The sequence below is a fragment of the Aphelocoma coerulescens genome, unplaced genomic scaffold (assembly GCF_041296385.1).
Source record: "Aphelocoma coerulescens isolate FSJ_1873_10779 unplaced genomic scaffold, UR_Acoe_1.0 HiC_scaffold_529, whole genome shotgun sequence".
Lineage (NCBI taxonomy): Eukaryota > Metazoa > Chordata > Aves > Passeriformes > Corvidae > Aphelocoma > Aphelocoma coerulescens.
In genome coordinates this window covers 19,777-44,106 of record NW_027183873.1, presented here as the reverse complement: position 1 = coordinate 44,106, position 24,330 = coordinate 19,777, and the positions used below count along the sequence as shown (strand labels likewise).

At 56.3% G+C, this 24,330-nt stretch overlaps 2 protein-coding genes across 2 annotated transcripts; both read right to left on the bottom strand.

Annotated features, from left to right (window-relative positions):
* Positions 1 to 2,312: 2,312 nt before the first annotated feature.
* LOC138101827 (serine/threonine-protein kinase 4-like) lies at positions 2,313 to 10,127 on the bottom strand (the record flags this gene model as incomplete). Its single annotated transcript, XM_068999597.1, has 5 exons — positions 10,070 to 10,127; positions 8,821 to 8,896; positions 7,823 to 7,904; positions 3,978 to 4,082; positions 2,313 to 2,440 (listed from the first exon to the last, which is right to left on the bottom strand). Coding segments are annotated over exons 1-5 (449 nt in total), but the record flags the coding sequence as incomplete, so codon positions are not given.
* Positions 10,128 to 10,715: 588 nt separating this feature from the next.
* Positions 10,716 to 23,036, bottom strand: LOC138101826 (serine/threonine-protein kinase TAO1-like). Its single transcript, XM_068999596.1, has 9 exons — positions 22,809 to 23,036; positions 22,358 to 22,511; positions 18,343 to 18,414; positions 18,145 to 18,246; positions 16,437 to 16,482; positions 15,633 to 15,729; positions 13,340 to 13,453; positions 13,141 to 13,232; positions 10,716 to 10,840 (listed from the first exon to the last, which is right to left on the bottom strand). Exons 2-9 carry the CDS (start codon positions 22,496 to 22,498, stop codon positions 10,716 to 10,718), a joined length of 789 nt encoding a protein of 262 aa, XP_068855697.1. The 5' UTR covers positions 22,499 to 22,511; positions 22,809 to 23,036.
* Between the last annotated feature and the right edge of the window lie 1,294 nt (positions 23,037 to 24,330).

Below are 24,330 nucleotides of genomic sequence, written 5' to 3'. Positions count from 1 at the left end.
AAAAGGGGAAAATGGGAAAAAGGGGGAAAAAGGGAAAAAAGGGGAAAAAAGGGGAAAAAAGGGAAAAAAGGGAAAAAAGGGGGAAAAAAGGGGAAAAAAGGGGAAAAGGGGGAAAAAGGGGGAAAAAGGGGGAAAAAGGGGGAAAAAGGGGGAAAAAGGGGGGAAAGGGGGGAAAAGGGGGGAAAAGGGGGGAAAAAAAGGGGAAAAAAAGGGGAAAAAAAGGGGAAAAAGGGGAAGAAGAGGAAAGAAAAGGAAAGAAGGGGGGAAAAGGGGAAAAAAGGGGGGAGAAAAGGGGGAAAAGGGGAAAAAAGAGGAAAAAAACGGGGGAAAAACGGGGGAAAAAAGGGGGAAAAAAGGGGAAAAAAACGGGAAAAACGGGGGAAAAAGGGGGGAAAAAGGGGGAAAAAAGGGGGAATGGAGGGAAAATGGTGGGAATGGGAATTCTGAGAAAAAACGGGGAATGTGAGGGGGAAAATAGGAAAAAAAGTGGAGAAATGGGAATGGGAATTATGGGGGGAAATGAGGAAAATGGGGGAAAATGGGGAAAAAGTGGGGGAAAAGGGGGAAAAAGGGGAAAAATGGGGGGAAAAAGGGGAAAATGGGGAAAATGGGAAAAAAGGGGAAAAAGGGGAAAAAGGAGAAAAAAGGGAAAAAAGGGAAAAAAAGGGGGAAAAAGGGGGAAAAAGGGGGGAAAAGGGGGGAAAAGGGGGGAAAAAAGGGGAAAAAAAAGGGGGAAAAAAGGGGAAAAAAAGGGGAAAAAAAGGGGAAAAAGGGGGAAAAAAAGGGGGAAAAAAGGGGGAAAAAAGGGGAAAAAAAGGGGAAAAAAAGGGGAAAAAAAGGGGAAAAAAAGGGGAAAAAAAGGGGAAAAAAAGGGGAAAAAAAGGGGAAAAAGGGGGAAAAAGGGGAAGAAGGGGAAAGAAAGGGAAAGAAGGGGGGAAAAGGGGAAAAAAGGGGAAAAAAGGGGGAGAAAGGGGGAAAAGGGGAAAAAAGAGGAAAAAAACGGGGGAAAAAACAGGGAAAAAAGGGGAAAAAAACGGGGGAAAAACGGGGGAAAAACGGGGGAAAAAAGGGGGAAAAAAGGGGGAAAAAAGGGGGAAAAAAGGGGGGAAAATGGTGGGAATGGGAATTCTGAGAAAAAACGGGGAATGTGAGGGGGAAAATAGGAAAAAAAGTGGAGAAATGGGAATGGGAATTATGGGGGGAAATGGAGAAAGGGGGAAAATGGGGAAAAGTGGGGAAAAATGGGGGAAAAAGGAGGAAAAACAGGGAAAAAAGGGAACGAGGGATAAAATGGCGCCAGGGATCCAAAATGGGGATTTTGGGGCAAAAAATCTGGGAATTTGGGCAAAATTTAAAAAAGGGAATTTTGGGGAGAAAAGAATGGGAATTTTGGGGGGAAAAAATGGGGATTTTGGGGAAAAATTTGGGGGATTTTGGGGGGAAATTGGGGATTTTGGGGGAAAAATGGGCATTTTGGGGGAGAAATTTGGGGATTTGGGGAAAAATTTTGGGGACACAAAAAAAGGACCAAAAATGACCCAAAAAGACCCAAAATCCACCCAAAATGACCAAAATGGCTCCAAATCCACCCAAAGTGACCAAAAATGAACCAAAAATAACCCAAAATCCACCCCAAATGACCCAAAAATGATCCAAAATAACCCAAAATCCACCCAAAGTGACCCAAAATGACCCAAAATGGCCCAAAATGATCCCGAAATGACCCAAAATGACCCAAAAAGTGGAGAAACGGGAATGGGAATTATGGGGGGAAATGGAGAAAGGGGGGAAATGGGGAAAAGTGGGGAAAAATGGGGGAAAAAGGAGGAAAAACAGGGAAAAAAAGGAACGAGGGATAAAATGGCGCCAGGGATCCAAAATGGCGCCGCTCGTGAGGGAAAAGGGGAATAAAACGGGATCCGGGAGGGAAATGGGGACAAAATTGGACGTTTTTGAGGGAAAAGTGCCAAAAATGGTGTTTGGGGGAATTAAAAAAGTGCCATTTTTGGTCAAAAATGGGATAAAATGGGGTTTGGGAAGGAAATTGGGATAAAAAAGGGGGTGTGGGGCCACAAAGTGGCCTCGTTTTGGGGGGATAAAATGGAGTTTGGGGCAATTTTTGAGGGGAAAATGGGATAAAATAAGATATAAAATTTTTGGGGGGGGGGGGGTTTGGGGGTCCCCAGGTGGATTTTGGGGAGGGGGGAGGGGAAGGGGAAAGGGGGTGCGGTGGGGGAGGGGCGGTTTTGGGGGTGATCCCAAAACAGAGGAGCCCCAAAATGGCCCAAATCGTCCCCAAATTTCGGCCTCACCTGCGGGGGGGCCTCGGGGGCCCCTCCCCCCCTCCCTCGGCGTCGTCCTCGGGGTCCCCCAGACTGGGGGGGTCACTGGTGCTGCTGGGGGAACTGGGAATGCTGGGGGAGGGGCTGCCCACGGGCTCCTGGGGGGGACAAGGGGGGCAAGGGGTCAGACTGGGAGGGACTGGGAGTGAACTGGGATGGACTGGGATGGAGTGGGAATTAGTTGGTATGGACTGGGAGGCACCGGAGGTAAATTGGAAGGCAACTGGGATGGACTGGAAGCCAACTGGGGGGGACTGGGGTGGACTGGGATGGACTGGGGGGGGACTGGGGGGGGACTGAAACCCAACTGGGGGGCACTGGGAAGAGACTGGGATGGGTAAGAATGGACTGGAACCCAACTGGGGTGGACTGGGATTGACTGGGATGGACTGGAACCCAACTGGGATGGACTGGATTGACTGGGATGGACTGGAACCCAACTGGGATGGACTGGGATTTGACTGGGATGGACTGGAACCCAACTGGGATGGACTGGGATGGACTGGAACCCAACTGGGGCCTAACAGGGATGGACTGGGATGGATGGGAACCCAACTGGGATGAACTAGGATGGACTGGAACCCAACTGGGGTGGACTGGGATGGACTGGAACCCAACTGGGGTGGACTGGGATGGACTGGAACCCAACTGGGGTGGACTGGGATGGACGGGAACCCAACTGGGATGAACTAGGATGGACTGGAACCCAACTGGGGTGGACTGGGATGGACTGGAACCCAACTGGGATGGACTGGGATGGACTGGAACCCAACTGGGATGGACTGGGATGGACTGGAACCCTACTGGGATGGACTGGGATGGACTGGAACCCAGCTGGGATGGACTAGGATGTGACTGGAACCCAACTGGGATGGACTGGGATGGACTGGAACCCAGCTGGGATGGACTGGGATGGACTGGAACCCAACTGGGGCCTAACAAGGATGGACTGGGATGGACTGGAACCCAACTGGGGGGGACCGGGAAGAGACTGGATGGGTAAGAATGGACTGGAACCCAACTGGGATGGACTGGGATGGACTGGAACCCAACTGGGATGGACTGGAACCCAACTGGGGGGGACCGGAAGAGACTGGGATGGGTAAGAATGGACTGGAACCCAACTGGGATGGACTGGGATGGACTGGAACCCAACTGGGGTGGACTGGAACCCAACTGGGGTGGACTGGAACCCAACTGGGATGGACTGGATGGATTGGAAGCCAACTGGGGTGGACTGGAACCCAACTGGGTGGACTGGAACCCAACTGGAACCCAACTGGGATAGACTGGGGTTAACTGGAAGCCAACTGGGGTGGACTGGAACCCAACTGGGTGGACTAGGATAGACTGGAACCCAACTGGGATGGACTGGGATGGACTGGAACCCAACTGGGGTGGACTGGAACCCAACTGGGGTGGACTGGAAGCCAACTGGGTGGACTGGGATGGACTGGAACCCAACTGGGATGGACTGGAAGCCAACTGGGGTGGACTGGAACCCAACTGGGGTGGACTGGGATGGACTGGAACCCAACTGGGATGGACTGGAACACAACTGGGCTGGATTAAAACCCAACTGGGATGGACTGGAACCCGACTGGTCCGTACTGGTCCGTACTGGTCCGTGCTCACCTCGTCGTCCCCCGCGCCGGGGGAGGGGTCCCTGGCGGCCATTTTGGTTCTGCGCAGCAGCTCCGGGACCACCCCCGGGGGGCGCTCACGGGCCACGAAGGCGTGCTGGGAGCCCAGGTCAGAGAGAGACCCCAATCACCCCAAATCACCCCAAATCAGCCCAAATCAGCCCAAATCAGCCCAAATCACCCCAAATCACCCCAAAATCACCCAAAATACCCCAAAATCACCCAAAATCACCCCAAAATCGCCCCAAAATCGCCCCAAAATACCCCAAAATCACCCCAAAATAACCTGAAATCACCCCAAATCCCCCCAAATCACCCCAAAAAACCCCAAAATCACCCCAAAATCACCCCAAAATACCCCGAATCAGCCCCAAATCACCCCAAATCCCCCAAATCACCCCAAATCACCCCAAATCACCCCAAATCACCCCAAAATACCCCGAATCAGCCCCAAATCACCCCAAATCACCCCAAAATCACCCCAAAATACCCCAAATCACCCCAAATCACCCGAAATCACCCCAAATCCCCCAATCCGAATCAACCAAATCACCCAAATCACCCCAAAATACCCCAAAATCACCCCAAAATCACCCAAAATCACCCAAATACCCAATCAGCCCCAAAATCACCCCAAAATCACCCCAAAATACCCCGAATCAGCCCCAATCACCCCAAATCCCCCAAATCACCCCCAAATCACCCCAAATCACCCCAAATCACCCCAAATCACCCCAAAATACCCCGAATCAGCCCCAAATCACCCCAAATCACCCCAAAATCACCCCAAAATACCCCAAATCACCCCAAATCACCCGAAATCACCCCAAATCCCCCCAAATCACCCGAAATCACCCCAAAATACCCCAAAATCACCCCAAAATCACCCCAAATCACCCGAAATCACCCGAAATCACCCCAAAATACCCCCAAATCACCCCAAAATCACCCAAAAATACCCCAAATCACCCCCAAATCACCCCAAAATCACCCCAAATCACCCCCAAATCACCCAAAATCGCCCCAAATCACCCCAAAATCACCCAAATCCCCCCAAATCACCCCTAAATCACCCCAAAACACCCCGAATCACCCCCAAATCACCCGAAATCACCCCAAATCCCCCCAAATCCCCCCAAATCACCCCCAAATCACCCCAAATCACCCCAAAATACCCCCAAATCACCCCTAAATCACCCGAAATCACCCGAAATCACCCCAAATCACCCCAAAATCACCCAAAAATAACCCAAAACACCCCAAATCACCCCCAAATCACCCCAAATCACCCCAAATCACCCCAAAATCACCCGAAATCACCCGAAATAACCCCAAATCACCCCAAAATCGCCCCAAAATCACCCCAAAATCACCCCAAAATCACCTGAAATCACCCGAAATCCCCCCAAATCGCCCCAAATCACCCCAAAATCCCCCCAAAATCGCCCCAAATCACCCCAAAATACCCCCAAATCACCCCAAAATACCCTAAAATCACACCAAAACACCCCAAAATATCCTAAAATACCCCAAATCACCCCCAAATCACCCCAAATCCCCCCAAATCCCCCCTAAATCACCCGAAATCACCCCAAATACCCCCAAATCACCCCAAAATCACCCCAAATACCCCCAAATCACCCCAAAATCGCCCCAAAATCACCCCCAAATCACCCCAAAATCACCCCAAAATCCCCCAAAATCACCCCAAAATACCCCAAAACACCCCGAATCAGCCCCAAATCACCCCAAATCCCCCCAAATCACCCCAAAATCACCCCAAATCCCCCCAAATCACCCCTAAATCACCCGAAATCACCCCAAAATCGCCCCAAAATACCCCAAAATCACCCCAAAATCCCCCAAAATCACCCCAAAATCACCCAAAAATACCCCCAAATCACCCCTAAATCACCCCAAATCCCCCCAAATCACCCCCAAATCACCCCAAAATACCCCAAAATCACCCCAAAATCACCCCAAAACACCCCGAATCACCCCCAAATCACCCGAAATCACCCCAAATCCCCCAAAATCACCCCAAATCACCCCCAAATCCCCCCAAATCCCCCCAAATCCCCCCAAAATCACCCCAAAATCACCCCAAATCACCCCAAATCCCCCAAAATCACCCCAAATCACCCCAAATCACTCCAAATCACCCCAAATCACCCCAAAATACCCCAAAATCACCCCAAATCACCCCAAAATCACCCAAAATACCCCAAAATCACCCGAAATCACCCCAAAATCGCCCCAAAATCGCCCCAAAATACCCCAAAATCACCCCAAATAACCTGAAATCACCCCAAATCCCCCCAAATCACCCCTAAATCACCCGAAATCACCCCAAATCCCCCAAATCACCCCAAAATACCCCAAAATCACCCCAAAATCACCCCAAAATACCCCGAATCAGCCCCAAATCACCCCAAATCCCCCCAAATCACCCCCAAATCACCCCAAAATCACCCCAATATACCCCAAAATCACCCCAAATCACCCCAAAACCGCCTCAAAATCACCTGAAATCACCCCAAATCACCCCAAAATCACCCCAAAATACCCCAAATCACCCCAAATCACCCAAAATCACCCCAAATCCCCCCAAATCACCCGAAATCACCCCAAAATACCCCAAAATCACCCCAAAATACCCCAAAACACCCCGAATCAGCCCCAAATCACCCCAAATCACCCCAAATCACCCCAAATCACCCCCAAATCACCCCCAAATCACCCCCAAATCACCCGAAATCACCCCAAAATCACCCCAAAATCGCCCCAAATCACCCCAAAATCGCCCCAAAATCGCCCCAAAATCGCCCCAAATCACCCCAAAATCACCCCAAAATCACCCCAAAACACCCCCAAATCACCCCAAAATCTCCCCAAAACATCCCAGGGTGGGATTTGGGGTTCCCAGGGAAGTTTTGAGGGGTTTTTTTTGGGTTTTTTTGGGGTTTTCTTGGGGTTTTTTGGGGGGTTTTTGGGGGTGTTTTTGGGGATTTTGGGTTTTTTTGGGGGGGTTTTCTTGGGGTTTTTTGGGTTTTTGGGTTTTTTTTTGGGGGGGGTTCGGGGGTGTTTTTGGGGATTTTTGGGTTTTTTGGGGGGTTTTTTGGGGGATTTTTGGGGGGTTTTTTTTGGGTTTTATTGGTTTTTTTGGGGGGGTGTTTTGAAGGTTTTTTTGGGGGTGTTTTGGGGTTTTTTTGGGGGACGTTTTGGGGTTTTTTTGGGGGATGTTTTGGAGGCTTTTTTAGGGGTTTTTGGGGGCTTTTTGGGGGGATTTTTGTGGGGCTTTTTTGGGGGTTTTGGGGGTTTTTTTGGGGGGTGTTTTGGGGTTTTTTTGGGGGGTGTTTTCGGGGTTTTCAGGGTGTTTTTTGGGGGGTTTTGGGGGTTTTTTGGGAGATGTTTTGGGGGTTTGCAGGGTGGTTTTTTTGAGAGTTTGGGGGTTTTTTTTGGGGTTTTATTTGGGGTTTTTTTGGGGGGTGTTTTGAGGGTTTGGGGGGTTTTTTGGGGTTTTATTTGGGGTTTTTTTGGGGGGTGTTTTGAGGGTTTTGGGGGTTTTTTTGGGGGATGTTTTGGGGTTTTTTTGGGGGATGTTTTGGGGCTTTTTTGGGGGATGTTTTGGGGCTTTTTTGGGGTTTTTTTGGGGGTGTTTTTGGGGATTTTTGGAGTTTTTTGGGTTTTTTTTTGGTTTTTTTCGGGAGTTTTTTTGGGGTTTTTTGGGTTTTTGGGGGTTTTTTTTTGGGCGGGTTTTTTGAGGGGTTTTGGGGTGTTTTTGGGGGTGTTCTGGGGGTTTTTTTGGGGTCTTTTGGGGGTTTTTTGGGGTCCCACCTGCAGCAGCTCCCGGGCTCGGGGCCGTTCCTGCGGAAGCTTCCGGAGACAGAGGGAGACGAAATCCCGGAACTGCTCCGACCTGGGGGGAGGGGGAGGGAAAATGTGTGGGGCAGAGACCCCCAAGTGTGGGGCAGAGACCCCCAAGTGTGGGGCTGGGACCTCAAATGTGGGGCTGGGACCTCAAATGTGGGGCTGGGACCCCCAAATGTGGGGCTGGGACCCCCAAATGTGGGGCTGGGAGCCCAAATGTGGGGCTGAGACCCCCAAATGTGGGGCTGAGACCCCCAAATGTGGGGCTGAGACACCAAGTGTGGGGCTGAGACCCCCAAGTGTGGGGCTGGGACCTCAAATGTGGGGCTGAGACCCCCAAATGTGGGGCTGAGACCCCCAAATGTGGGGCTGAGACACCAAGTGTGGGGCTGAGACCCCCAAGTGTGGGGCTGGGACCTCAAATGTGGGGCTGAGACCCCCAAATGTGGGGCTGAGACACCAAGTGTGGGGCTGGGACCTCAAATGTGAGGCTGAGACCCCCAAATGTGGGGCTGGGAGCCCAAATGTGGGGCAGAAACCCCCAAATGTGGGGCTGAGACCCCCAAATGTGGGGCTGAGACACCAAGTGTGGGGCTGGGAGCCCAAATGTGGGGCAGAAACCCCGAAATGTGGGGCTGGACCTCTCTTATGGGGCACATGTGGGTCTCACTGTGGCGTGGTTCTATGGGGCAGGACGGATCTATGGGGCAGATCTATGGGGCAGAGTAGATCTATGGGGCAGATCTATGGGGCAGGACGGATTTGTATGGGGCAGATCTATGGGGCAGAGCGGATCTATGGGGCAGATCTATGGGGCAGGATGGATCTCTAGGGTGGATCTATGGGGCAGGATGGATCTATGGGGCAGTACTGATCTCTAGGGTGGATCTATGGGGCAGGATGGATCTATGGGGCGGATCTATGGGGCAGAGCGGATCTATGGGGCGGATCTATGGGGCACTGACCAGCTGTGGGGCTGTCTGAGGCCCGGGGGGTCTCTCTGGGCGATGTGGTACAGGGCACGTGTGGGGCAGGATGGATCTATGGGGCAGGACGGATCTCTAGGGTGGATCTATGGGGCAGGATGGATCTATGGGGCAGGACGGATCTCTAGGGTGGATCTATGGGGCACGAGGGATCTATGAGGCAGATCTATGGGGCAGGATGGATCTATGGGGCAGGATGGATCTATGGGGCGGATCTATGGGGCAGGATGGATCTATGGGGCGGATCTATGGGGCACTGACCAGCCGTGGGGCTGTTTGAGGCCCGGGGGTCTCTCTGGGCGATGTGGTACAGGGCACGTGTGGGGCAGGCTGGATCTATGGGGCAGGACGGATCTCTAGGGCGGATCTATGGGGCAGGATGGATCTATGGGGCAGGATGGATCTATGGGGCAGGACGGATCTCTAGGGTGGATCTATGGGGCACGAGGGATCTATGAGGCAGATCTATGGGGCAGGATGGATCTATGGGGCAGAGCAGATCTATGGGGCGGATCTATGGGGCACTGACCAGCCGTGGGGCTGTCTGAGGCCCGGGGGGTCTCTCTGGGCGATGTGGTACAGGGCACGTGTGGGGCAGGATGGATCTATGGGGCAGAGCGGATCTCTAGGGCGGATCTATGGGGCAGGATGGATCTATGGGGCAGGATGGATCTATGGGGCAGATCTATGGGGCAGTACTGATCTCTAGGGTGGATCTATGGGGCAGGATGGATCTATGGGGCAGGATGGATCTCTAGGGTGGATCTATGGGGCAGGATGGATCTATGGGGCGGATCTATGGGGCACTGACCAGCCGTGGGGCTGTCTGAGGCCCGGGGGGTCTCTCTGGGCGATGTGGTACAGGGCACGTGTGGGGCAGGATGGATCTATGGGGCAGGATGGATCTATGGGGTGGATCTATGGGGCAGGATGGATCTATGGGGCAGGATGGATCTATGGGGCAGATCTATGGGGCAGTACTGATCTCTAGGGTGGATCTATGGGGTAGGATGGATCTATGGGGCAGGATGGATCTCTAGGGTGGATCTATGGGGCAGGATGGATCTATGGGGCGGATCTATGGGGCACTGACCAGCCGTGGGGCTGTTTGAGGCCCGGGGGGTCTCTCTAGGCGATGTGGTACAGGGCACGTGTGGGGCAGGATGGATCTATGGGGTGGATCTATGGGGCAGGATGGATCTATGGGGCGGATCTATGGGGCACTGACCAGCCGTGGGGCTGTCTGAGGCCTGGGGGGTCTCTCTGGGCGATGTGGTACAGGGCATGTGTGGGGCAGGATGGATCTATGGGGCAGTACTGATCTCCAGGGTGGATCTATGGGGCAGGATGGATCTATGGGGCAGGACGGATCTCTAGGGTGGATCTATGGGGCAGGATGGATCTATGGGGCGGATCTATGGGGCAGGATGGATCTATGGGGCGGATCTATGGGGCACTGACCAGCCGTGGGGCTGTCTGAGGCCCGGGGGGTCTCTCTGGGCGATGTGGTACAGGGCACGTGTGGGGCAGGATGGATCTATGGGGTGGATCTATGGGGCAGGATGGATCTATGGGGCGGATCTATGGGGCACTGACCAGCCGTGGGGCTGTCTGAGGCCCGGGGGGTCTCTCTGGGCGATGTGGTACAGGGCACGTGTGGGGCAGGATGGATCTATGGGGCAGTACTGATCTCTAGGGCGGATCTATGGGGCAGAGCGGATCTATGGGGCGGATCTATGGGGCACTGACCAGCCGTGGGGCTGTCTGAGGCCCGGGGGGTCTCTCTGGGCGATGTGGTACAGGGCACGTGTGGGGCAGGATGGATCTATGGGGCAGTACTGATCTCTAGGGTGGATCTATGGGGCAGAGCGGATCTATGGGGCGGATCTATGGGGCACTGACCAGCTGTGGGGCTGTCTGAGGCCCGGGGGGTCTCTCTGGGCGATGTGGTACAGGGCGCTCATCGCGTTCAGCTGGAACAGGGGCGGCCTCCGCTCGGCTGGGAAAGGGGGCAAAGAAACCCCAAAAAACCCCAAATTCACCCCAAAATCTTCCCCTTAAAAAACTCAAATCTTCCCCTTAAAGACCCCAAATTCACCCCAAAATCGTCCCCCTAAAAAACCCAAATTCACCCCAAAATCTTCACCCGAAAATCCCCAAATCCGCCCCAAAATCTTCCCTCTAAAAACCCCAAATTCACCCCAAAATCGTCCCCCTAAAAAACCCAAATTCACCCCAAAATCTTCACCCGAAAAAGCCCAAATTCACCCTAAATTCTTCACCCGAAAAACCCCAAAATCTTCCCCTTAAAAAACCCCAAATTCACCCCAAAATCTTCACCCTAAAAACCCCAAATTCACCCCAAAATTCACCCCCCAAGACTCCCAAAATCACTCCAAAATCTTCACCCGAAAAACCCCAAATTCACCCCAAAATCTTCCCTCTAAAAACCCCAAATTCACCCCAAAATCTTCACCCTAAAAACCCCAAATTCACCCCAAAATCGTCCCCCTAAAAACCCCAAAACTCCCCCAGAATCACCCCAAATTCCCCCCAAAATCCCTCCAAATCTGAGACCCCTCCCCAAATCCCCCAAAATCTCCCCCAAACCCTCCCCAAATCCCCCCAAAACCCCCCCAAAATTTTCCCAAACCCCCCCAAAACCCCCCCAAATCCCCCCAACACCCCCCCAAATTTTCCCAAACTCCCCCAAAATCCCCTCCAAACTCCCCCAAATCCCCCCCAAATTCCCCCCCAAATCCCCCCAAACCCCCCCAAAATCCCCTCCAAATCCCCAAATCCCTCCCAAATCCCCTCAAACCCCCCCAAAATCCCTCCAAATCTGAGACCCCTCCCCAAAATCCCCTCCAAATCCCCCCAAACCCCCCCAACACCCCCCCAAACTCCCCGAAATCCCCCAAAAATCCCCCCAAATCCCCCCCGAAACCCCCAAAATCCCCCAAAACCTCCCAAAATCTCCCCCAAATCCCCCCAAAATCCCCAAATCTCCCCCAAAATCCCCCCAAACCCTCCCCAAATCCCCCCAAAACCCCCCCAAATTCCGAGACTCCTCCCCAAAATCCCCTCAAATCCCCCCAAAACTCCCCCAAATCCCCCCCAAAAATCCCCCAAATCCCCCCCAAATCCAAGACCCCTCCCCAAAATCCCCCCAAACCCCCCCAAAACGCCCTTAAATCTCCCCAAACCCCCCAAACTCCCCCAAACACCCCCCCAAATCCCCCCAAAATCCCCCCCTTAAATCCCCCCAAATCTCCCCCCAAACCCTCTCCAAACTCCCAAAAATCCCCCCAAACCACCCAAAACCTCCCCCCAAAGCCCCCCAAAACCCCCTTAAATCCCCCCAAAATCCCCCCAAACCACCCAAACCCTCCCCAAATCCCCCCAAAACCCCCAAAATCCCCCCAAAATCCCCCAAATCTCCCCCAAATCCCCCCAAAACCCCCCCAAATCTCCCCCCAAACCCTCTCCAAACTCCCCAAAATCCCCCCAAAACCCCCTTAAATCCCCCCCAAATCCCCCCAAATCTCCCCCAAACCTGCCCCAAATCCCCCCAAAAATCCCCCAAATCCCCTCCAAATCCAAGACCCCTCCCCAAATTCCTCCAAACCCCCCCAAAACCCCCTTAAATCCCCCCAGAATCCCCCAAATCTCCCCCCAAACCCTCTCCAAACTCCCCAAAATCCCCCAAACCCCCCCAAAACCCCCTTAAATCCCCCCCAAATCCCCCCCAAATCTCCCCCAATCCCCCCAAACCCCCTCCAAACCCGCCCAAAACCCCCAAAATCCCCCAAACCTGCCCCAAATTCCCCCAAAACTCCCCCAAACCCCCCCCAAAACTCCCCCAAACCCCCCAAAATCCCCCCCAAATCTCCCCCAAACCTCCCCCAATCCCCCCAAAATCCCCCAAATCTCCCCCAAATCCCCCCCAAATCCTCTCCAAACTCCCCAAAATCCCCCCAAACCCCCCCAAAACCCCCTTAAATCCCCCCCAAATCTCCCCCAAACCCCCCAAAACCCCCTTAAATCTCCCCCAATCCCCCCCAAAATCCCCCAAATCTCCCCCCAAACCCCCCCAAAACCCCCTTAAATCCCTCCCAAATCTCCCCCAAACCCCCCAAAACCCCCTTAAATCCCTCCCAAATCTCCCCCAAACCCCCCAAAACCCCCTTAAATCTCCCCCAATCCCCCCCAAAATCCCCCAAATCTCCCCCCAAACCCCCCAAAATCCCCCCCAAACTGCCCCCCCAAGCCCCGGTGCCCGTTTAACCCCTTGCTCACCCAGCTCGATGCAGGTGATGCCCAGTGACCACACGTCCGCCCGGCCGTCGTAGAGCCCCTCGCCCATGGCCAGAATCACCTCGGGGGCCATCCTGGGGGGCCGGGGGTCAGCCTGGGGACCCTTCCCCGACACCCCGACACCCCCCCCACCCACCCTAAGGAACCCCCACCCCAAAAGCCCCCTCCCCACCCCCCTCACCAGTACGGGGTCCCCACCAAGGAATTGGCCGGGGTGGCCACGGCGGCCGAGCCGAAGTCGCCCAGTTTGACGTGGCCGGGGGCTCGCAGGAGGATGTTGCCGGCTTTGATGTCCCTGGGGGGGAGGGAGGGGGGAAAGGAGGGGTCAGTGGGGCTGGGGAGGGGGCAGTGGGGCTGGGGAGGGTCAGTGGGGCTGGGGAGGGGGCAGTGGGGCTGGGGAGGGGGCAGTGGGGCTGGAGGGGGCAGTGGGGCTGGGGAGGGGGCAGTGGGGCAAAGGAGGGGGCAGTGGGGCAGGAGGGGGCAGTGGGGCTGGGGAGGGGGCAGTGGGGGCAGTGGGGCTGGGGAGGGGCAGTGGGGGCAGTGGGGCTGGGGAGGGGGCAGTGGGGCACAAGGGGGCAGTGGGGCACAAGGGGGCAGTGGGGTCAGTGGGGCTGGGGAGGGGGCAGTGGGGCTGGGGAGGGGCAGTGGGGGTCAGTGGGGCTGGGGAGGGGGCAGTGGGGCTGGGGAGGGATCAGTGGGGTCAGTGGGGCTGGGAGGGGGCAGTGGGGCTGGGGAGGGGGCAGTGGGGAGGGGTCAGTGGGGCTGGGGAGGGGTCAGTGGGGCTGGGGAGGGGGCAGTGGGGGCAGTGGGGCTGGGGAGGGTCAGTGGGGCTGGGGAGGGGTCAGTGGGGCACAAGGGGGCAGTGGGGCTGGGGAGGGGCAGTGGGGCAGGAGGGGTCAGTGGGGCTGGGGAGGGGCAGTGGGGCAGGAGGGGTCAGTGGGGCTGGGGAGGGGGCAGTGGGGAGGGGTCAGTGGGGCTGGGGAGGGGTCAGTGGGGCACAAGGGGGCAGTGGGGCACAAGGGGGCAGTGGGGCACAAGGGGGCAGTGGGGCACAAGGGGGCAGTGGGGCTGGGGAGGGGCAGTGGGGCTGGGGAGGGGTCAGTGGGGCTGGGGAGGGGGCAGTGGGGCTGGGGAGGGGGCAGTGGGGCAGGAGGGGGCAGTGGGTCAAACAGGGTCACTGCAGACAGATCTATGGGGCAGGAGCTATGGAATAAATCTATGGGTCAGGGGAGAACTGCAGGTCAGGATCTATGGGGCAGGATGACTCCATGGGGCTGGAACTACAGAACACCATCTGTGGGGCAGGACGGATCTATGGGGGACAGAGGATCTATGGGGCAGGCAGGATCTATGGGGCAGGATCTATGGGGCAGCCCCACCTGTGGATGACGCCCTAGCTGTGCAGGTAGCCCAGGCCCTGCTATGGGGTGGGATCTATGGGGCAGGCAGGATCTATGGGCTGAATCTATGGGGCAGAGAGGATCTATGGGGCAGGATCTATGGGGCAGCCCCACCTGTGGATGACGCCCTGGCTGTGCAGGTAGCCCAGGCCCTGCTATGGGGTGGGATCTATGGGGCAGGGCAGCTCTAAGAGCTGGATCTATGGGGCAGACAGGATCTATGGGGCAGGCAGGATCTATGGGGCAGGCAGGATCTATGGGGCAGCCCCACCTGTGGATGACGCCCTGGCTGTGCAGGTAGCCCAGGCCCTGCTATGGGGTGGGATCTATGGGGCAAGGCAGCTCTAAGGGCTGGATCTATGGGGCAGAGAGGATCTATGGGGCAGGATCTATGGGGCAGGCAGGATCTATGGGGCAGCCCCACCTGTGGATGACGCCCTGGCTGTGCAGGTAGCCCAGGCCCTGCTATGGGGTGGGATCTATGGGGCAAGGCAGCTCTAAGGGCTGGATCTATGGGGCAGAGAGGATCTATGGGGCAGGATCTATGGGGCAGGCAGGATCTATGGGGCAGCCCCACCTGTGGATGACGCCCTGGCTGTGCAGGTAGCCCAGGCCCTGCTATGGGGTGGATCTATGGGGCAGGGCAGCTCTAAGGGCTGGATCTGTGGGGCAGGGCAGCTCTAAGGGCTGGATCTGTGGGGCAGAGAGGATCTATGGGGCAGGATCTATGGGGCAGCCCCACCTGTGGATGACGCCCTGGCTGTGCAGGTAGCCCAGGCCCTGCTATGGGGTGGGATCTATGGGGCAGGGCAGCTCTAAGGGCTGGATCTGTGGGGCAGGGCAGCTCTAAGGGCTGGATCTGTGGGGCAGAGAGGATCTATGGGGCAGGATCTATGGGGCAGCCCCACCTGTGGATGACGCCCTGGCTGTGCAGGTAGCCCAGGCCCTGCTATGGGGTGGGATCTATGGGGCAGGGCAGCTCTAAGGGCTGGATCTATGGGGCAGACAGGATCTATGGGGTGGGTCTATGGGGCAGAGAGGATCTATGGGGCAGGATCTATGGGGCAGCCCCACCTGTGGATGACGCCCTGGCTGTGCAGGTAGCCCAGGCCCTGCAGGGCCCCCTCGGTCACGGCCCCGATCTCCTCCTCCCGCAGCGGCTCCTGGAGCACTTGGGGGGCAGCCGGGGTGGGGGGAGTGACCCACACGTCCCCCCAAACCCATAGATCCGCCCCATAGATCTGCCCCATAGATCCGCCCCCAGAGACCTCCCAAAAATTCACCCAAAATCCTGCCAGAAACGCCCCAAAAAATCAGCCTAAATTCTGCCGGAAAAGCCCCAAAAACTCCCTCAAAATTCCCCAAAATCTCTCCCAAAAATCCTGCCAGAAACCCCCGAAAACTCCACCCAAAATTCCCCAAAAACTCCCCAAAAATCCTGCCAGAAACCCCCAAAAATCCTGCCAGAAACCCCCCCAAACTCCCCCCAAAATCCCCCAAAAACCTCCCCCCAAAATCCCCCCAAAAATCCCCCAAATGCCCCCAAAACCCCTCTCCAAAATCCCACCAGAATCCCCCAAAATCCTGCCAGAAACCCCAAAAAATCTCCTAAAATCCCCCAAAATCTCCCCAAAAAACTCCCCCCAAAATCCCCCAAAACCTCCCCCAAAATCCCTCTTGAGATGCCAAAAATCCCCCAAATCCCCCCCATAAGCTCCCCAAAAAAATCCCCCAAAAACCCCCCCAAAAAGCCAAAAATCCCCCCCCAAAATTCCCCCGTAAATTCCCAAAAATTCCCCCAAAAAATCCCAAAATCCCTTTTTGGATCCCAAAATGCCCCAAATCCCCCAAAATGCCCCAAAATGCCCCAATTCCCACCTTCCAGCAGGTCCAGGGCTGATCCCACACAGAATTCCATGGCCAGCTGGGGGGAGGGGACACTTTAGGGACCCCAAATCGGCCCCAAATCGACCCCAAACCCCCCGAAATTGACCCCAAATCCCCTAAATTGACCCCAAAACGACCCCAAATTGACTCCAGACCGACCCCAAATCCCTCCAAGCCGACCCCAAATCCCCCCAAACCGACCCCAAATCGACCCCAAATCCCCCCAAACCGACCCCAAATCCTCCCAAATTGACCCCAAATTGACTCCAAATTCCCAAAAATCTCCCCAAACCGACCCCAAATCCCCCCAAATTTCCCCCAAATCCCCATCTGAAGACCCCAGACCCCCCCAAATCCCCCCCAGGACCCCTCCCCAGCTTTTGGGGTCTCACCCAGGCCGTGTTCTCCCGCAGGTAGCACCCCCTGAGCCCCCAAAATCCCCCCCAAATCCCCCCAAACCGACCCCAAATCCCCCCAAACCCACCCCAAATCCCCCCAAATTTACCCCAAACCAACCCCAAATCCCCCCAAACCGACCCCAAATCCCCCCAAATTTACCCCAAATCAACCCCAAACCGACCCCAAATCCCCCCAAATTTACCCCAAATCAACCCCAAACCCCCATCTGAAGACCCCAAACCCCCCCAGGACCCCTCCCCAGCTTTTAGGGTCTCACCCAGGCCGTGTTCTCCCGCAGGTAGCACCCCCTGAACCCCCAAAATCCCCCCCAAATCTCCCCAAACCGACCCCAAATTCCCCCAAACCCACCCCAAATCCCCCCAAATTTCCCCCAAATCCCCATCTGAAGACCCCAGAGCCCCCCAAATCCCCCCCAGGACCCCTCCCCAGCTTTTGGGGTCTCACCCAGGCCGTGTTCTCCCGCAGGTAGCACCCCCTGAACCCCCAAAATCCCCCCCAAATCCCCCCAAACCGACCCCAAATCCCCCCAAACCCACCCCAAATCCCCCCAAATTTACCCCAAACCAACCCCAAATCCCCCCAAACCAACCCCAAATTCCCCCAAATTTACCCCAAATCAACCCCAAATCCCCCTCTGAAGACCCCAGACCCCCCCAGGACCCCTCCCCAGCTTTTGGGGTCTCACCCAGGCCGTGTTCTCCTGCAGGTAGCACCCCCTGAACCCCCAAAATCCCCCCCAAATCTCCCCAAACCCACCCCAAATCTCCCCAAACCGACCCCAAATTCCCCCAAACCGACCCCAAATCCCCCCAAATTTACCCCAAATCCCCCTCTGAAGACCCCAGACCCCCCCAGGACCCCTCCCCAGCTTTTGGGGTCTCACCCAGGCCATGTTCTCCCGCAGGTAGCACCCCCTGAACCCCCAAAATCCCCCCCAAATCCCCCCAAACCCACCCCAAATCCCCCCAAACCCACCCCAAATCAACCCCAAACCCCCCTCTGAAGACCCCAGACCCCCCCAGGACCCCTCCCCAGCTTTTGGGGTCTCACCCAGGCCGTGTTCTCCCGCAGGTAGCACCCCCTGAACCCCCAAAATCCCCCCCAAATCCCCCCAAACCGACCCCAAATCCCCCCAAACCGACCCCAAATTCCCCCAAACTGACCCCAAATCCCCCCAAATCCCCCCAAACCCACCCCAAATCCCCCCAAATTTCCCCCAAATCCCCCTCTGAAGACCCCAGACCCCCCCAGGACCCCTCCCCAGCTTTTGGGGTCTCACCCAGGCCGTGTTCTCCCGCAGGTAGCACCCCCTGAACCCCACGGTGTTGGGGTGCCGGAGCCTCTGCAGCACCTTCACCTCCCTCACGATGTCCTGCCACTTCTTTTTGGGGCAAAACCGGGGCGTTTTGGGGGGTCAGGACGACCCCTGGGGGATTATTTTGGGGACCCTCCCCCCCTCTAAGGGTGGGGGTCTCACCTCGCTGGAGGCTCGGCCACGGTAGGACATCTTCTTGATGGCCACCAGCTCCTGGGAGCGCAGGTCCCGGGCCTGGGGGGCAGATTTGGGGGGGATTTGGGGGGGATTTGGGGGAGAATTTGGGGATTGGAGGGGATTTTGGGGGATTGGAGGGGGATTTGGGGGGATTTGGGGGGATTTGGGGGGTTTTGGGGGGGATTTGGGGGAGAATTTGGGGATTGGAGGGGATTTTGGGGGATTGGAGGGGGTTTTGGAGGATTGGAGGGGGTTTTGGGGGGATTTGGGGGGGATTTGGGGGGATTTAAAGGGGTTTGGGGGGATTTGGAGGGGATTTGGGGGGAGAATTTGGGGATTGGAAGGGATTTTGGAGGATTGGAGGAGGTTTTGGGGGGGTTTGGGGGGGATTTTGGGGGATTTAAAGGGGTTTGGGGGGATTTCGGGGGATTTTGGGGGGAATTTGGGGGGAATTTGAGGGGATTGGAAGGGGTTTTGGGGGGGAATTTGGGGGATTTGAGGGGTATTTGGGGGATTTTGGGGGGAATTTGGGGGGATTTGACGGGGTTTGGGGGGATTAGGAGGGATTTTGGGGGGATTTGGGGGATTTTGGGGGGGATTTGGGGGATTTTGGGGGGAATTTGGGGGATTTTGGGGGGAATTTGGGGGGATTTAAGGGGGTTTGGGGGGATTAGGAGGGATTTTGGGGGGATTTGGGGGATTTTGGGGGGGATTTGGAGGATTTAAGGGGGTTTGGGGGGATTTGGGGGATTTTGGGGGAGAATTTGGGGATTGGAGGGGATTTTGGGGGATTGGAGGGGGATTTGGGGGGGATTTGGGGGAGAATTTGGGGATTGGAGGGGATTTTGGGGGATTGGAGGGGGATTTGGGGGGATTTGGGGGGGTTTGGGGGGGATTTGGGGGAGAATTTGGGGATTGGAGGGGATTTTGGGGGATTGGAGGGGGATTTGGGGGGGATTTGGGGGAGAATTTGGGGATTGGAAGGGATTTTGGAGAATTGGAGGGGGTTTTGGGGGATTTGGGGGGATTTAAAGGGGTTTGGGGGGATTTCGGGGGATTTTGGGGGGTTTTGGGGGAGAATTTGGGGATTGGAGGGGATTTTGGGGGATTGGAGGGGGATTGGAGGGGGATTTGGGGGGATTTGGGGGGGATTTTGGGGGAGAATTTGGGGATTGGAGGGGATTTTGGGGGATTTGGGGGGGATTTGGGGGGGATTTGGGGGGGATTTGGGGGAGAATTTGGGGATTGGAAGGGATTTTGGAGGATTGGAGGGGGTTTTGGGGGGATTTGGGGGGATTTGGGGGGGATTTGGGGGGGATTTGGGGGGGATTTGGGGGAGAATTTGGGGATTGGAAGGGATTTTGGAGGATTGGAGGGGGTTTTGGGGGGATTTGGGGGGGATTTTGGGGGGATTTAAAGGGGTTTGGGGGGATTTCGGGGGATTTTGGGGGGTTTTGGGGGAGAATTTGGGGATTGGAGGGGATTTTGGGGGATTGGAGGGGGATTTGGGGGGGATTTGGGGGGGATTTGGGGGGGATTTGGGGGAGAATTTGGGGATTGGAAGGGATTTTGGAGGATTGGAGGGGGTTTTGGGGGGATTTGGGGGGGATTTTGGGGGATTTAAAGAGGTTTGGGGGGATTTCGGGGGATTTTGGGGGGTTTTGGGGGAGAATTTGGGGATTGGAGGGGATTTTGGGGGATTGGAGGGGGATTTGGGGGGATTTGGGGGGGATTTTGGGGGAGAATTTGGGGATTGGAAGGGATTTTGGAGGATTGGAGGGGGTTTTGGGGGGATTTGGGGGGGATTTTGGGGGATTTAAAGGGGTTTGGGGGGATTTTGGGGGATTTTGGGGGGTTTTGGGGGAGAATTTGGGGATTGGAGGGGATTTTGGGGGATTGGAGGGGGATTTGGGGGGATTTGGGGGGGATTTTGGGGGAGAATTTGGGGATTGGAGGGGATTTTGGGGGATTGGAGGGGGATTTGGGGGGATTTAGGGGGGTTTGGGGGGGATTTGGGGGAGAATTTGGGGATTGGAAGGGATTTTGGAGGATTGGAGGAGGTTTTGGGGGGATTTGGGGGGATTTGGGGGGGATTTGGGGGGGATTTGGGGGGGATTTGGGGATTGGAAGGGATTTTGGAGGATTGGAGGGGGTTTTGGGGGGATTTGGGGGGGATTTGGGGGGATTTAAAGGGGTTTGGGGGGATTTCGGGGGATTTTGGGGGGAATTTGGGGGGAATTTGGGGATTGGAGGGGATTTTGGGGGATTGGAGGGGATTTGGGGGAGAATTTGGGGGAGAATTTGGGGATTGGGAGGGATTTTGGAGGATTGGAGGGGGTTTTGGGGGGATTTGGGGGGATTTCGGGTAATTTTGGGGGGAATTTGGGGGGAATTTGGGGGGATTTGACGGGGTTTGGGGGGATTAGGAGGGATTTTGGGGGGATTTGGGGGATTTTGGGGGGATTTAAGGGGGTATGGGGGGAATTAGGAGGGATTTTGGGGGGATTTGGGAGATTTTGGGGGAGAATTTGGGGATTGGAGGGGATTTTGGGGGATTGGAGGGGGTTTTGGGGGGATTTGGGGGGATTTAAGGGGGGAATTTAAGGGGGGAATTTGAGGATTTGAGGGGATTTTGGGGGGAATTTGGGGGGATTTTGGGGGGAATTTGGGGGGATTTGATGGGGTTTGGGGGGGATTAGGAGGGATTTTGGGGGGATTTGGGGGATTTTGGGGGGGATTTTGGGGGATTTGACAGGGTTTGGGGGGATTTAAGGGGGTTTGGGGGGGATTAGGAGGGATTTTGGGGGGATTTGGGGGATTTTGAGGATTTAAGGGGGTTTGGGGGGAATTTGGGGGATTTTGGGGGGAATTTTGGCGATTTTGGGGGGAATTTGGGGGGATTTGGGGGATTTAAGGGGGATTTGGGGGGATTTAAGGGGGTTTGGGGGGAAGTTTGGGGGGAAGTTTGGGGGGATTTAAGGGGGTTTGGGGGGGATTTGAGGGGATTTTGGGGGGATTTGGGAGATTTAAAGGGGGTTTGGGGGGAGAATTTGGGGGATTGGAAAGGATTTTGGGGGGAGTTTTGGGGATTGGAGGAGATTTTGGGGGATTTGAGGGGATTTTGGGGGGAATTTGGGGGGATTGGAAGGGGGTTGGGGAGAGAATTTGGGGATTGGAGGGGATTTTGGGGGGATTGGAGGGGATTTTGGGGGGATTTTGGGGGAGGTTTGGGGGCAGTTTGGGGGATTTTGGGGGGAGTTTGGGGGATTTGAGAGGATTTAGGGAGAATTTGAGGGGGTTTAGGGGGGATTTTGGGGATTGGAGGGGATTTTGGGAGGAGTTTGGGGGAATTTGGGGGGGGTTTGAGGAGATTTTGGGGATTGGAAGACTTTTTTGGGGAGGTTCGGGAGATTTTGGGGCGAGTTTTGGGGATTTGAGGGGATTTTTGAGGGGGTTTGGGGGGGATTTTGGGGATTGGAGGAGATTTTTCGGGATTTGGGGAGGAATTTTGGGGATTTGAGAGAATTTTGGGGACCGGAAGAAGAACTTGGGGGGATTTTGGGGGGAGTTTTGAGGATTGGAGGAGATTTTTGGGGGATTTGAGGGGATTTTGGGGATTGGAGGAGATTTTTGGGGAGGTTTGGGAGGAGTTTTGGAAATTTGGGGGGGCCCAGAGGAGCTTTGGGGTGGTTTTGGGGCTGCCAAGGGTGGATTTTGGGGTGTTTTGGATGGATTTTGGGGTCATTCCGAGCGTTTTGGGCGCATTTGAGGGGGTTTTTTAGGATGTTTTGGATGGATTTGGGAACATTTCGGGCTGTTTTAGCCGAATTTTAGGGCATTTAGGGTGAATTTCCTGGCCTTTTGGGTGGATTTCGGGGTGTTTGGGTTGGATTTTGAGATATTTCGGGGTGTTCCGCGTGAATTCGGGGCTGTTTTAACCGGATTTTGGGGCTCTTTCCCACAGATTTGGGCTGAATTCCGCCGTTTTTTCCCCACTCACGCTGAACACGGCCCCGAAGCTGCCGTGACCGATCTCCCGTAGCTCCCCAAAAACCTTCTCGGGATCATCTTTGAGGAACAATTCGGCCACTTCGGGGTCCCGGAGGCTCCCGGGTCGAGGTTGGGGGCGAGGAGCCGGCATGGCAAGAGGAAAACTGAAGGAAACACCCCCATAAATAACCCCAAAATTCCCCTTCCGTCCCCCCAAACCAATCGCTGCCCCCCAAATCCATGAAGGACCCCACAACCCCCTCAGAACTTCCCCCCTCCCTCACCCCCCCAAACTTCCCTCAGCCCCATAAGCGACCCCACCCCCGCCCCACAAGCGACCCCCCAAGTCCCAGCTCTGCCCCCCCGAGTCCATGAGGGGCCTCGAAGATCCCACAAATCCCTCAGGACCCCTCCCCAAATTCCGCCCTTCCCTCAGCCCGCCCCCCCCCCCCTCCCCTCACCGGCGGCTCCAGCTCCGGTCCCGGCGGGCGCTGGGGGAGCCCGGGCCGCCCCCCCCCGGCGGCTGCAGCTCCGGGGGGGGGCTCCGGTCTCCCCCCGACGCCTCCTGGCGGGGGACGCGGCTCGAGAGGCCCCAAAACCGCCGGGTTTTACCTCAAAAACGCGGCCGGGGGGGGGGGGGAACCCCCCCGGTGCCGCCTCAGCGCCCCCGGCAAGATGGCGCCGGCGGGAGGAGCGGAAAGGGCGGGTCCCGCGCGTGCGCGGTGACGTCAGCGAAGGCGCGCGGCGCGCGCGGGCTTGCCAGGAGTGAGGCGTGGCTTAGCGCGGGGAGAGCAGCCAATCAGCGAGCGAAGCGGCGAGGATGGAGGCGCGCTATTGGTGGAGACGTGAGGGTGGGCGGGGCGATGCCGGGAGGGGAGGGCTGTGATTGGATGGGAAGGCTGAGGGGGGGAAAAGGCGGGAAGGAGTGAGGGGGAGGCAAGATGGCGGCGGTGGGTCCGGGTGGTCCCGGGAGATCTCGGGGGGGGGGTTCTGAGGGGGCGACGAGCGATAAAGGAAGGGTAGAGGGGACACAGTGACGTCAAAAGCCTCCTCCCGTGACGTCAGCGCCTGTGGAGCGGCGGTAAGGGGCTGTTGCCACACGGCACCATAGAGACGGAGGCCTCCGAGCCCAGAGCGGCGCCACCTCCTCGCGTTTGATTGGCTGGGAGCTGAGGGGGGGGGCGGAGACGACGATTCTGATTGGACGAGGCGCGCGGGTTGTTCCGGCAACGGCTTGGGGTGAACCACGCCCCCTGGCGGCCACGCCCCCTTTCCCTGGTGTGGCTATATAAGGAGATGTGGGCGTGGTCAACGAGCCGCTCCGTGCCCATATATGGCAAAGAGGGCGTGGCCTTGTGGGGAAGGCGGGGGCCCCCAAAAAGGCCTAAAAATGCCCCAAAATCGAGGGCAAAAAAGCTCCAAAATCGGGTAAAAATCACCCAAAACGGCGCGGAGCGACCGCAAACTGGTGCGGAACGGGCACAAAACGGGGAGGACTGGTCCCGAAATGGCCCGAAATGGCCCCGAAATGGCCCCAAAACGAAGAGAAATGAGCCCAAAACTCCCAGAAACGACCCCAAAAACCCCAGAAATGAACCCAAAACGAGCGGTTGTGCTGCGAGTGTTTTATTGAGCCGCGTGTGCCGGTGCTGCCCCAAAAAAAACCCCAAAAAAACCCAAAAACGCTCAAAACAAAAGCCCTGAAACCCCCCCCAAAAAAACCCCTCAAGAGCCTCCCCAAAAAACCCCAAAGACCCCAAAAAGATCCCTCAAGACCCCCCAAAAACCTCAAAAATCCCCCCCAAAACCCTCTCAGAGACCCCAAAAAAAACCAAAATCCCCTCAAAACCCCCCCAAAAAACCCAAAATCCCCTCGGAGACCCCAAAAAACCCCAAAATCCCCCTCAAGAACCCCCAAAAATCCCCCCCAACACCTCGAAAACCGCCAAAAAACCAAAAAGAAACCCCAAATCCCCCCAAAAA